This window comes from Corvus hawaiiensis, chromosome 24 (assembly GCF_020740725.1).
Source record: "Corvus hawaiiensis isolate bCorHaw1 chromosome 24, bCorHaw1.pri.cur, whole genome shotgun sequence".
NCBI classification, from domain to species: Eukaryota; Metazoa; Chordata; class Aves; order Passeriformes; family Corvidae; genus Corvus; species Corvus hawaiiensis.
The window spans coordinates 5,200,406-5,212,896 of record NC_063236.1 but is presented as its reverse complement, the minus strand read 5'-3'; the positions used below and the strand labels follow the sequence as shown (position 1 = coordinate 5,212,896).

The 12,491-nt window shown below is 47.5% G+C and overlaps 1 protein-coding gene across 1 annotated transcript in view; it reads right to left on the bottom strand.

Moving 5' to 3' along the window:
- Nucleotides 1-2,921: 2,921 nt before the first annotated feature.
- PKP1 (plakophilin 1) overlaps nucleotides 2,922-12,491 on the bottom strand; it is a 48,854-nt gene continuing 39,284 nt past the window's right edge. The window contains exons 12-14 of the mRNA XM_048328170.1: nucleotides 8,593-8,677; nucleotides 7,217-7,316; nucleotides 2,922-6,217 (exon numbers count right to left, since the gene is read on the bottom strand). Coding sequence (XP_048184127.1) covers nucleotides 7,245-7,316; nucleotides 8,593-8,677 — 157 coding nt within the window. The 3' untranslated portion in view covers nucleotides 2,922-6,217; nucleotides 7,217-7,244. The remainder of the gene's footprint in view (nucleotides 6,218-7,216; nucleotides 7,317-8,592; nucleotides 8,678-12,491) is intronic.

Sequence of the window (12,491 nt, the reverse complement as noted above, 5' to 3'; positions counted from 1 at the left end):
TATTTCTTTTTTGAAGACAAAAATAGGAAAGGCTTCACAACCTCTTCCAAGTTCAACATAAACTACACCAAAGCTGCCAAAAGCAGTTGAAGGAACAACCAGCTGGAGCCAGAAGAATGAGCCAAGAAGTCAGAGCATCTCCCAGTAGAGGGGAACAACCTGCCAGGAGACGGGGGGGTCAGGGGGTATCGGAAGAAGGAGCACTCAGGAAGGAGCAGAGCAGACGAGCAGGTATTTGCCTTTTCCATTTTGTAATGCCTGTGAGAAAGGGGGAGGATTCCTACAAGCTCCTGTACCTGACACATCAGTGACATTCCTGAGGATGGAGGAATTTTGGGGAACTAGAGACCAGTAATGTGAGGAACGAGACAACTCTTAGAAAAATTAAAATAATTTATTAAAACAGAAAAATTGAAAAATTATAAAAATCAGGAAAATATCAAAATTTGGGATCCTAGTGGCTCTAGAGATATTCCCGGGAATGCAGGGATTGGAGATCTTTTGGCTTTTACAGCACTGGACCTCCGGTGGAAAACTTGCAGTGCTGGGCTGACTTTTGGCTAACCCAGAAGTCAGAGAAAAATTATTGAAGGCTCCTAAATAGGAGTAAAGCTTAAGTGCCCAGCACTAGCACCCACCGCAGCTAAATCTGCAGTGGTCTGCGCCTGCTCTGAGGCCGACTCACTATTTTATAGTTCCTTTGCTCCGCCCCAGTCCGCCCACAGACCGCCCACGGCACACCCCTTTGGTTCTAAGTGATTGGTGCTTTCCTTTGACAGATTATCTCTGTCTACCAATAGCTCGTCGTTGTCAGGGTTGGGGTAGTAGCAGCTGGAGTAAGAGTGGTAACATGTCCTCATTAAGATTCAGGTTGCCGTGGAGCTTACTTACAGACCAACGGCTAAAGGTCCAAAACTGGCTGTTGGCTGTTAGAAACTGGGGTTTGGAGCTGGTTCTGAGCAAGGTAGAAACCCCTAAAATAAATATTGAAATACATCCAACACATCTTAAAACATTTGCAAAAGTATACAGAGAACATGAGAAAAACAACTCTTTTTAAAGTTGGGAGGGGAATTTTAACTGGGACACTTTTAACTAGGGGATTTTAACTGGAACTGGTGCAGATAAACTGCTTTGAACAAGTGAAAGTACTAATAGCAGAACTTGGTATTTGTACCTGGACTGATGGGTGAACATTAACACTCAATTAAAGTTGTGTAACCCAAAATTAACTAATTAAAACACTTAACATGCAAAGACCAAGCTAATTAGGGAGTTCATGTATGACAAGTAAGGAAAGGGAGATAAATGACAGACAAACATCAGCACAGTGAAATGTTAAGTGATACACATGGCGTGAAATAATCTTACCTTTTGTGAGATGGGCATAGAGGTGACTCCATGGACCATTCATGGACAGCCCATCCCAGTGACGGCTCAAAAAAGACTCCAAGGGAACATCAGGTATGGACAGGGATGGAGCAGAGATCAGGAAGGGCTGTGATGTCCCAGCACAAGCCCAGGCTCACACGCCCTCTGCCCTGTGCTGTTCTGGGCTCCTCAGCCCAGGAAGGAAATCATTCCATGGGGCAGGGGCCAGAGGAGGTCACTGAGGGTCATGAGCTGCTGGCTCCGTGTGAGGAACTTCTCCAACCTGGCCCAGAGAGAAGCTGGGGAGGATCCCCTCGCCCTCACCACACCTCTGAAATAGCAGAACCAGGGAGCTTCAAACACAGCTCAGGTGGGGCAGGTCCGGAAGAAACGGAGGGGTTTTTGTAGGAACCCAGAGTGCCGAGAATATTTCTCTGCCTGTTTTTAAGGGTTCTTACCCCCCTGAACAACACTGTTTTAGCCTCCAACCTTGGAAAAAATTACCAACGATCAGACAAGAACTAGAAAATACAGTGAATTAGGTGATAGACTACGATGTAAGATTGTCACAGGATGAAAAATTTAGAGGTTTTGGGCTTCTCTTTGTAGTACATAGATAAGAGTAAAAAATATCAAAATGGAGGATTGTTGTTCTCTAAACCTTCTTCTTCTACCACTCCACGTTCTGCAGTAAAAGTAGTTTGGAATGATTGGATAGAGAATTCCACAGTTCCTGCCCGTGTTACTGAATAATTGGTAGGAAAGTGAAAATAATGTACGTTTTTAGTAACCATTAGTTAAATTATCTTTAAAAGGCCATGTAAATCTTGATAATGACAGCCTTCACTCCTGCCTTCTGTGCTCTATGCTGTACCTGGGTCACGCTGGTGGCTCTGTTCCTCTGATAAAACTTAATAAACAACTATCCAGCAGCATTGAAACTCCGGGAAAAGTCTCAGTTTATCTTTGAAACTCCTTGCAAGGACTTGTAGAAAATTCTCTCCCATCAGGAGGGATTTGATTTATGGCACGGTTCAGTGTCAGTTTTCCCTGCCACAGCCTTTGGATCCCTTCAGCAGTGACACAAATGACAGCAATGGTAATTAACTTCTTCATGGACTGAAGTGATGGCTGGGAAAGCTGCTGGGAGAGAAACCCACCGAGGACAAAATCATGGAGTCACAGAAGATCCTGGGCTGAAAGGGACCCACAGGGATCACTGATCCAAGCCCTGGCCCTGCCCAGACACCCCAGCAACCCCACCCTGGGCATCCCTGGGAGCGCTGTCCTGGGAGCGCCATCCTGGGAGCTCCTGGAGCTCTGGCAGCCTCGGGGCTGTGCCCATTCATTCCCTGGGGAGCCTGGGCAGTGCCCAGCTGGAGGAAATGGGATTTACAGCTTCCTTACTCCTGTTGGATAAGGCAGAGCAGTCCAAGCTGATTCCTGCTGCAGGGTAACAGGGTTTTTTCAGACCTTTCAGAACTTTCAGACCTTTCTTATTTCCTACCACTGGCAAAACAACCAAAATAAAATCATCCAAACCAGGAAGCTTGAAGAAATTCCAGCAATTTTTATTGATTTCAGCTTTTCCAATGAAGCAAATACATACAGTGCAGCCAAAACAAAACTCTGAGACGTTTTTCTCACATACCTATATCTTACAGAATACACTGTAGAGCTACAGACTGGTAAGGCTGAGTTGGTCTCACAGTGGTGTGTGTTCAGAGAGGAATAAAACTGCCTTCGACTCATCCATGAGGCTTCTGAAATGCCGGGGTGGGATTGTACACACACAGAATAAACAAAGCATTTGTAAGAAAATAGACCAAAAAAGCTCTGCTGCACCCAGGACAATGAGGGTGGTGTTTATTTACACGGCTGGGTGTCCCATTGCTCCTGTTCCTGCTGCTGCTGGCCACGCTCCTTCTTCCCCCTCAGGAATTCTCCATCCCTGTGCCACAGACCTGCCCTGTCCCTGTCCTGGGGGTGTGCCCTACCCTGGCTCTTCAAGGAGCAAGGAACAGGAAACCAGCTCATCAGAGAGGATGGCACAGTTAAAATCACGCCTTAAAAAAAATACCTCCCCAGAATGCAAAAAAAATTATACTGGAGGTGAAAACAGCATTAATTTATGTTGGAGGGAACCTCACTGAGCTCCCAGAATTGCTGGTTATGAGCAACACCACTTATTCCAGTAAGTCTGATTTTCCCTTCGCTTCTCACAGCTGGGCATCAAAGCCACTTCACTGACTTGAGTGGAGTCTGGTGTCCAGATTTTAAAGAGAGACTGAGAGGAAAATAGAGGCTGCCAGAGAACTTCCCAGGGAAGATGCAGCTGCAGAACAGCCCTGGGATGGCAGAATGGTTGTGGTTCCTGCAGCCCACAGGTCTCCTGAGTGAGCTCTGCCCTGAGGTTTGCAAGCAGTGACAAACAGCATCCTAAAAACAGCTCCATGGGAGGAACCTCTGAGCTCAGGGCAGGGACAACATCCCAGCCAGGTGAGATTGCTCAGGGCTGTGCCCAGTCACATTTGGAAGAGCTCTGAGCATGGAGACAGATTTTATTTTTATCATTTTGTTAGCTTTGAAAAAAAAAACTGTAATAAAAACAACTGTAACAATGGTTTTTGTAATAAAATTTATGTGAATGATGGATCTGTCTCCTGGAGTCCAATACTCACTAATGAAATCTCCAGTACCTGTAAATTTAATTGTGAGCAGATGATCATAAAGCTACGGCTCTTTGTGCCTTGTACCGTGACTCAGTAACTGCACTGGGGGTGAAAGCAGCTGCAGTGTTTTAAAATACAGCCTAAATCACAGCCAATTAGAGTGAATTTCCTAAACATTCCGTCATTCCATTTTGTAGTTGTTTCCCCGATTAGTTTTCCAGGGAAAAGCATTCGCTCCCAGGACTTGTGCTGGACGTGCCATTACAAAACAAACCTGAATGCAAAATTGCACCGAGCACTTCACACCCAAACGGAGCCAACCCTGTGGATGCTGCAGCCCTGGGGGACATCCACAGATGGGTCCTGCCCAAAGCACTTGGAACTTTTTGCATCTGGGAATCCACATCCAGCAAGGGAACTGCTGGGGGGTGGAAGGGCTCTGCCCACGGGCTGGGGCTCTTTGCTCTGTTTAAACCCTCCTGAAACACTTCTGTCCTACTAGATTCTCCTGGTTCTGCCTCTCCACTTCAAAGGGGCTTTTTCCCCCTCTCTCATTTGGCTGCAGCTCAGCACAGAGAGCTCCCGACTGAACGTGGGCAAAGAGTGGCTGCTCATTAAAGTGCAAAGGATGAAGCCACCCTTTGTAGCCCAAGAGGAAAAACAGCTGGAAATGATCTCCTTCTGTGGGCAGAGCTCCCTGTGCTCCAAATGGGGACCAACAAGGGCAACCTGGAGCTGCAGCAGAGCAAACCCAAACTTCACAGGCGGTTCTTTAGTGGGCACAAATCACCTCACGGATGTGAACTGAACATCCTGAGTCCCACCAATTTAGGAGCCTGACACTTGAAGTGAGACTGCTTTTCCATTTCCAGGCTCATAATCCATCCTTCCCAAGCACCTCCTTAACCCCCAATGTTTGAAAAACGGCCCTGTGCCCCTGCCCCCTTTGAGGAATAATAACCAGCACAACAATCCTGTGTATGGGACAGGCAGCAAACACAGCCTCAGCTGCTCCCTCCCCATGAGTCTGAGCTGTGTCCCCTCCACGGGGAGGATATTTTTCTTCTGGAGAGAAGAAGGTTGTAAGAATTGAGCTGCCCTGAAATGAGCTCAGCAGGCCCTCATCACAGCCTCAGCATCACAGGCAGATTAATGCAATTCAAGATCCCGAGAAATAAAACATTTCCAAACCTGACATCACACAAGTGCTCACATTCCTTTGCACATTAATACCAGTTCTTTACATTGATCAGTAAAAACAAAATAGGATTAAAGAGGCCACATCCCCCCCTTCTTTCATTCCTGTGGCAGTCAGTGATTCCAGTGGAAAAGCACTTGGCTTGTCCTGCTCAGCTTCTCAAATGCCACCTCTGTCCAGGTACAGTCAGGAACTGGAATTGTTCTGGTGCTCAGAATGGATCAGAACCTGGGAATGTTCGAGCTCTGCAGCTGTGTCCCGACTGTACCCTCACAAAGAGCTTCAGGGAAGGGTGACCGAGGCCTGGGAGAGAATCTGCAGGTGTCAATTTGCTTCTTGAGATAAAGAGTTCATGTGACAGGAAAGAAAATGCTAACAATTATCAGAGAAAAATCCTAAGCAGAGAAGAAGCCCTTGTTCATAACTGTTAGGAATAACCAGCCTTGGAAAGAAGAGCATCCTTGTGTGTATCTGTTAATAATGGCCAGATGCAAAGGGGCAACTTGACCTAAAATTGACTTTTTCTTGTGTTTGTGCATAAAAATATGCTGTGACAAATTTTTAGCATGGCAGTGTTTGATGCATGGATAGGGTGGAATTGGAATAAAACCCTGCAAGGGGTTAAACTGCACAATCACCCCAACTTTGGGTGGAAAACAGGGGACTAAGCTGGAGGAAGATCCTGCTCCTCACGTGTGCTCTGTGTGTGCTGCCTGCACACACCTCCACATCACACCCAGAGTTACACAGACACACTCTTGGCAAAAAAATAATTATTGACATCGAGAAAGTATATCAAAGTCCCTTCTCCCCCCTAAAAAGAAGAAAATGCTTAAAAATATCAGTGTCATCCACATGAAATCCACGTGTTTGGTTTGCTTTACAGTTGAGTTGAACTCAGAAACTCTCTACATGTTTAACATCCTAAGGAATCATGGAAGGGTTGTTCTTCCTGGACATGAACCAACTCCAAATTCTGAAATGGGAAAAAAAAAAATAAAACAAAGAAAAAGCAACCCCCCAGATAATTAAAGCATTCAAGAGATCTTTTCATTACAGCAAACCCCAGCTTTTAATCTTTTCTCCAAGCCTGGCTGCAGTTTCTTGGGTGCCCACAGCTTTTCACCCTGGACTTCCATGCTCCTCGGAGTCCCAGTGAAAACATCCCAACAGAGCAGGAAGTGAAATCCATTCCTGGGCAGAGGGGAGGAAGGGGCTTTGGCACTGTTTCCTCTTGGTTTGATCAGAAGGCCCATGCTGGGGAAGGGAGCAAATCATTCCCTCTGCATAATCTCAGACACCACCCACGAGACCTCTGGTATTTGCAAAGTGTTTAAAGCTTTTCCCTTCAGTGGGAATCTTGAGTGAAAAGTGCCTGATGGCTTCAATCCTCATTTCACGCTGAATATAAACCCATAACGATGCCCTGGAAATTCTGCCCATGGTTCCTCTTCCCTGGATTCTCTATTGGAATTTTCAGTTGACAGAATGTGGTTCTCAATTCTGACCTGAGGCTGACAGCTGGATTAAGGGCTCAACCAATTGCTAAGGCTAATGGCTGAAGGCATGGCTGTGCTGGGATTCACTGCAACATTACTGGCACTGGCTGGATAACACCGCTCAAAGTTCAGGAAAGAGGGCACTGCCAGGGAGAATCCCAGGAAGAGCCTCACCTCTGAGGGTTTGGAAAAATGCACTGAATCAGTGATTGCTTGGCAAAGGAAGTGAGAGGCACAGCCAAGCCCAGCAGTCTGTCCTGTGCCATCTGTGCTGAGCATCTCCAAAATGCACAGCTGGGCAGTGGGGGCAACATCTGCCCTGGGCCTGGGGACAGCACAGCCCCCAACCTCTCACAGATTGGGCTGGGAAGATTTGGGATGAAAATCTCACAAACGCACTTTTGGGGTGATCAAAAGTAGCAACAATCTCAAAGGATTCCTGTGCCCCAAATCCACCACGAGGGCCATGTTCTCACCTGCAGCCTGAACGTGCACGGAGAGGCTCTAAAATCTGGAGGAGAGGGTCCTGAAGGTCGTTCCAGCTAAAGATCCCATCATGTTCTTATCAAACCCTTGCTGAAAAAGCAGAAACACAGGAAGTGCAGTGAGTGCATATCAGTTTCTACACTGAGAGCAGTTACTGAGCAAAGTGTGCTTCACTCTCAGCCAACCTCCTCTGTCAGCCCTCTGGGTGCCTTTGTCACCCTTGTTGATGAACTTCATAGAATCATAGAACCACGGAATGGTTTGGGATAAAGGGACCTTAAAGCTCATCTCATTCCCCTCTCCCCTGCCGTGTCCCCAGGGGACACCTTCCACTAGCCCAGGTTGCCTTTCCTTGCATTGCTTTCCATCAACCCAGAGCTGGACTCCAGGTTTTTGGAGGGAACTTTTATTTAATCATTTGCTGAGTATTGTTTCATTTAGCTCCTCATCCTGAAACAGGAGCAGAAGTCTTTGCATGCTGGATGTGCCCCTGCAGACTGCCACCCTCCTCCCCTGATGTTTAGCTATGCAATAAGCCTCTGTGTGAACGCCAGAGTGACTGAGTCACACCAAAATGAGCTGGCACAGGCTGTGAGCAGAGCCTGGCACAAAACTGCCCCAGCTCCTGTGCAGAGAGTCCCTCACTGTTAATATGGGAACAGTTTGGATGCTCTGCTCCTGCCCCCAGGTGCTCCCCTTTGTAGGCATTCCTCCTTCTCTTTAATTTGGCCCTTTACTCTCTGCAGGTGCTGCTGCTCTTGAGTTGGAAAAACCCAGCTTGTTCAAAGAAAGCCACTGGGAGCAGGAGCTGGGAGTTGGGAGTGGGAGCTGGAGTTGGGAGCTGGAGCTGGCTCAGTGCCTGTCTGGCTCTGCACTTTCCCAGCTTCTGTTGCAGGGAGCAAAACAAATCCCAGCTACTCCTCCTCTTGGTTTGAAAGCTTACCCTGACTGCAGGGGGGCTGTAACCACAGGGCAGGGCCGTGGACACAGAAGAAAATGGGGAGAAAGAGAGGAGGGACCTTGACAGGCACCTGTTGGGACCCGATGGACTGCAATGAAGGGAATCCCCTAAACGAGGGGGAGATGCCCAGTGTGTCCCAGCCCCGAGCAAGGGCTGTGCTGGGGAGCATTCCAGCACCATCCCCAGTGAGGAAGGTGCCTGACACAGGCACGTCACCATCTGCTCCATCCCCACAGCGAGTCCCAGCAGCGACCCCCTGCCACTGCTCAGATCCCAGGCGGGTCCCCAAGTGCCCCGGGCTCCTCCTGGGCCCTCCCTACTCAGGGCCTTTACCAGCTCCCCACTTCAGCAAGTGAGCAGCCCGGGGCTGTTCCTGACTCCCAGAAGCAGGAGTGTTGTCCTCACCTGCTTGAGCACACTCTGGAGCTCCCTGTTGGACCAAAGGTCTGTCAGGAGGAGTCGAGCAGCTTCGGCCGCTTTTGGACAGGAGCTGGGAAGATGAAAGCAACAGGAGGATTATGGCAGGAGCAGAGCAGCACCCCATGGATACTGCTGACCGCCTGGACAAACCCAGCTCCAGCTGGGAGCCTGGCCAGCCACGAGCAGGACTGTCAGTGACACCCTCCCTGCTCTCTCAGCAATATTGTGGGACAACAACTGTAACCAGAGCAGGGCAAATGAAGGAGAGGGGAGGATCTGAGTGGGAAAATGAGCTGAATGAAATGAAACTGAGCTGAGTGTGAAATTTGAGAGAGGGAAAGAGAAGGAAAACGGTGCCAACCCTTCGCTGGAGTCTGCAGGGACAGCGTGGGTGGATCTCCTGGGAGGGGGCAGAGGAGCGGGCTCGGAGCTGCCTGGAGAGGACAAGGGATGGGAGCCTTTGCAATAACAACATCTGCAAGCAGCCCAGAGCCCTTACTCAGCACAAGGGAACAGATACCTGCTCATGTAACAGCTCGAAACCGTGAGTCATCGCAGGACCTTTTATAATTTTGGAACATTTCATACCCAGATATCCCCTCCCTGCTGGCTCCCATCGCTGCTCCCGATCTCCTGGGCCTCCTCCTGGCTGTGGGAGACTCCTGCTCTGGGTTCAGGGCAGCAGCCCCAGCCTGTCCCACCCAGGGTGATGGAGAGGAACAGGACCAAGCTCATGACCCTCCCTGTCTGATACAGCTCTACAAAACCTCATGTCCTCAAAAATAGTCCCCAAAAGCCTACAAGAAATGGGACCAATAGGTCGTGAGGAACCTGGGACATCAACTCCGCACTTTGAGTGTAGCAGGACAGGGATGGAACCACATCCAGTAAATTTTGGGGCATTTTTCTGACATACACAGCAGCTGTTACCAAAGAAATGATCGAGTTTAACTTGGTCATAAACTTCAAAGGGGTTGTGCAGCTCCTGGCTGGAGGAGAGCCAGAAATTCCTGAGCAATGCTTTGGGACAGAAAAAACAGGTTTTATTGCCCAATCTCTTCTCTAGTTATAACCACCCCACGCTCTGTCACCAGAATGACAATGCTGTAAAACATTTTTTGGCTGAAATGTTGTCTGTGGCTGAAAAGCCATTCAAGCCCTACAAACCCAAGGGTAGCTGTGACCAGACAGGCAGAACATGAACTGGACTCTCTCTTTCAAGGATTTGTAGTTTCAAGTTGTTTCTCTCCTTCTAAACTAGAGTAATTTTCTCTTATTTTAGAAATAATTTACTTCTAATGATGCTAAATATGTACTTTTTGTGACTGTCTCCAGAGAACACCTCAAAAGTTTTGTATTTTCAAGCCAAAATTACCAGCATTGGTACCTGAGTCATTTATGAATTCAGGCAGAATTTCTAAACTCTTCATTTGAAGGACTGGCACTGACTGTTTCATACAGCATTGACTGCTAGAATTTAGGTATAAAAAGCTCATTTTGAACTGGTGGAGCTGTGATGCCAACTTCAGTAGGCAAACAGCATATCCCAAACAAAATAGTGTGAATATAGCAGTGGATAACACAGAGCAGAATATCAAGGACAGCTGATTTGGGGAAAAAATTCCTTAACAATAAATTGCCTGAAAATTAAAGTTGATTTTAAGGACAGTCTGTTTTTTACAAACAGAATTATTCATGAAAAAATGTGGAAAGGCAATGAGGGAGATGTCCCCTTGGTGGCAGTGGGAGGAGTCATCCAAAAAGCTACAGACTCAACAAAAACAAGACACAATCAGAAGGAGATGGTGGGGAATGGGGAGAAACAGAATGGCGGCAAGAAAGACAAGAATTTTGTCCATAAATATCAAATAATGGGGAGAAAGAATCCTTCCTCAAAGGACAAAAGTACAAAGAACTTTATGTGTGTCACAGAGAATGCCAAGGAGTTCCCAGAACGAGGATTTCTTCAGGATGTGAGAAAATTATAAGATTGATATCAAGGTGCAGTCTTCGGAAGAAATGGGAAATTGGAAATGTGTGGATGAGAAGAACCCTCTGGCACAGGGAATAATCAAAGGAAGACCTGAGTTTCTCGAAAGATTAATTTTGGTGAAATGCTGTGGTGGAATTCAACTGCAAAATAAAACTGCAATAGCAAAGGTGTGAAAAGTGAAGGAACAAAGAGAAACAGCAATAAATCCACGGTAAAGGGATGAACTGCAAATGTGATGCTCTAAATACAGGGAGAGGTTTTGGACAAAGCTTTGCGTGCAGTCAGTAGAATTAATGAGGAGAATTTAAATTTAATTAGTGAAATAATGTTGCTTGAAAATGAGCAGAGAAACGTTTTTCAGGCAGTTGGAGAAGAAAAATGAAAAGGAAACCAAACACCCAAATAAATCAGGTCCAGTGGCTTGATTTTCAGAAACACCACCAAAATTTGAAGGAAATATTCAATATTTTGGCAACTTGGATTAAAAATAATGAAGAGTGAAGGAACCCCACATGACCATGAACCCCATACCATAGATGGGAGCATCTGCAGGAGACACAATTACTGAATTGGGATGCTCCAGGAAGAAGAAGAAACAACCACATCCATCAGATAAACTGCTGAACCCTTTCTGCCTCTCAGTCAGAATCCAGCTTTGAGAAACATGAGGAGAAAGAAACCTGGGAAGAGAGGAGGACATGGGAAAGGGTAAGATCCATAACTCACTGGTCTGGAACCTGGAGTCTCTTTCTAAGCTATGACTCTACAGCTGTTTGAGCAGGTTGAGCTCCTGGTTTGGTCCTGGTAACGCAGTGAGAGCCCAGCTCAGAAACACAGGGCAGGATCTGTGGGGGGCAGAGGAGACACAGGGAGGGAGCCCCAGACACCAACCCCAGCCTGGGGGCCAGGGAACGTCCACAGGGAACTGAGGCAGATTCAGAGAGAAAACTGCAAAATCCTGACAGGGTGCAGGGTGTCCCTGTGTCCTCCCTGGTGACTGGGTCACCCCTGAGCCCCCGTCCCCCCTCTCTCTGCTGCCTGCGGTGCTGAGGAGGAGGAGGAGGTTGATGATGTGGGACTCACCACATGCAGAACCCCAGTGGGGACCTGGGGGCATCAGCCAGCCCCCAGGAGAGGTGGGGTACTTATTGATTTGCACTGGGGAGGGGGGAGGCTCCTTCTGATGTAGGACTGGACAAATCCCACCCTCATTTTTCTTGTTTATCTTCACAGGCAACACGTGACAGTGGGAAAATTTCACCTTGTGACCCAGCAAGAGTCCAAAGTCTCTCCAACATCTGCTCTACTGGAACAGCCTGAAATAATACAGCTTGAACAAGTAAGATTGGGTGGAATTTTCCACTGGGTGGAAATTGTTCTCTTTTCTTTTTTCCTAAGAACTGAACAGCATAAAAATCTTCTGGGACAAAAATGAATAATGAAGGAAAAGGAACAACTCAAGTTTTGGACTTTGTGGGAACTGGGGAGTTTCTCGGGAGGACTTTGTGATCCAGGCAGGACTGGAGACATCTCCAGAGTTTGGTAACTCCTGACAGCTCAGTGAGTCACTTCCAACAAAGCTCATCCCCAGCAGCCAAGGCAATTAAAGTGTTCCCAGCCCGGGTTGTGCAAGGCTGTGCTGGAGCAGCAAATTACTGAGCACTGCTCTGAGGGAGCCACAGTGGGACTTCAGCAGGAGTAAATGCCGTTCAAAACAACGAGGGCTTAGGACAGGGCTGGGTTTCATGGTAATTGGGCTCGTTGAAGAGTGGAAGCAAATAAAAGCAGCAAATAGAGTGATGCTCCTTGGCCCAGGCCCAAACTAAACAAGGAGGCCCCATGTAATGACTGAGAGTGTCTCTGCCATGGAACAAGAGGTGGATTGGAAGAA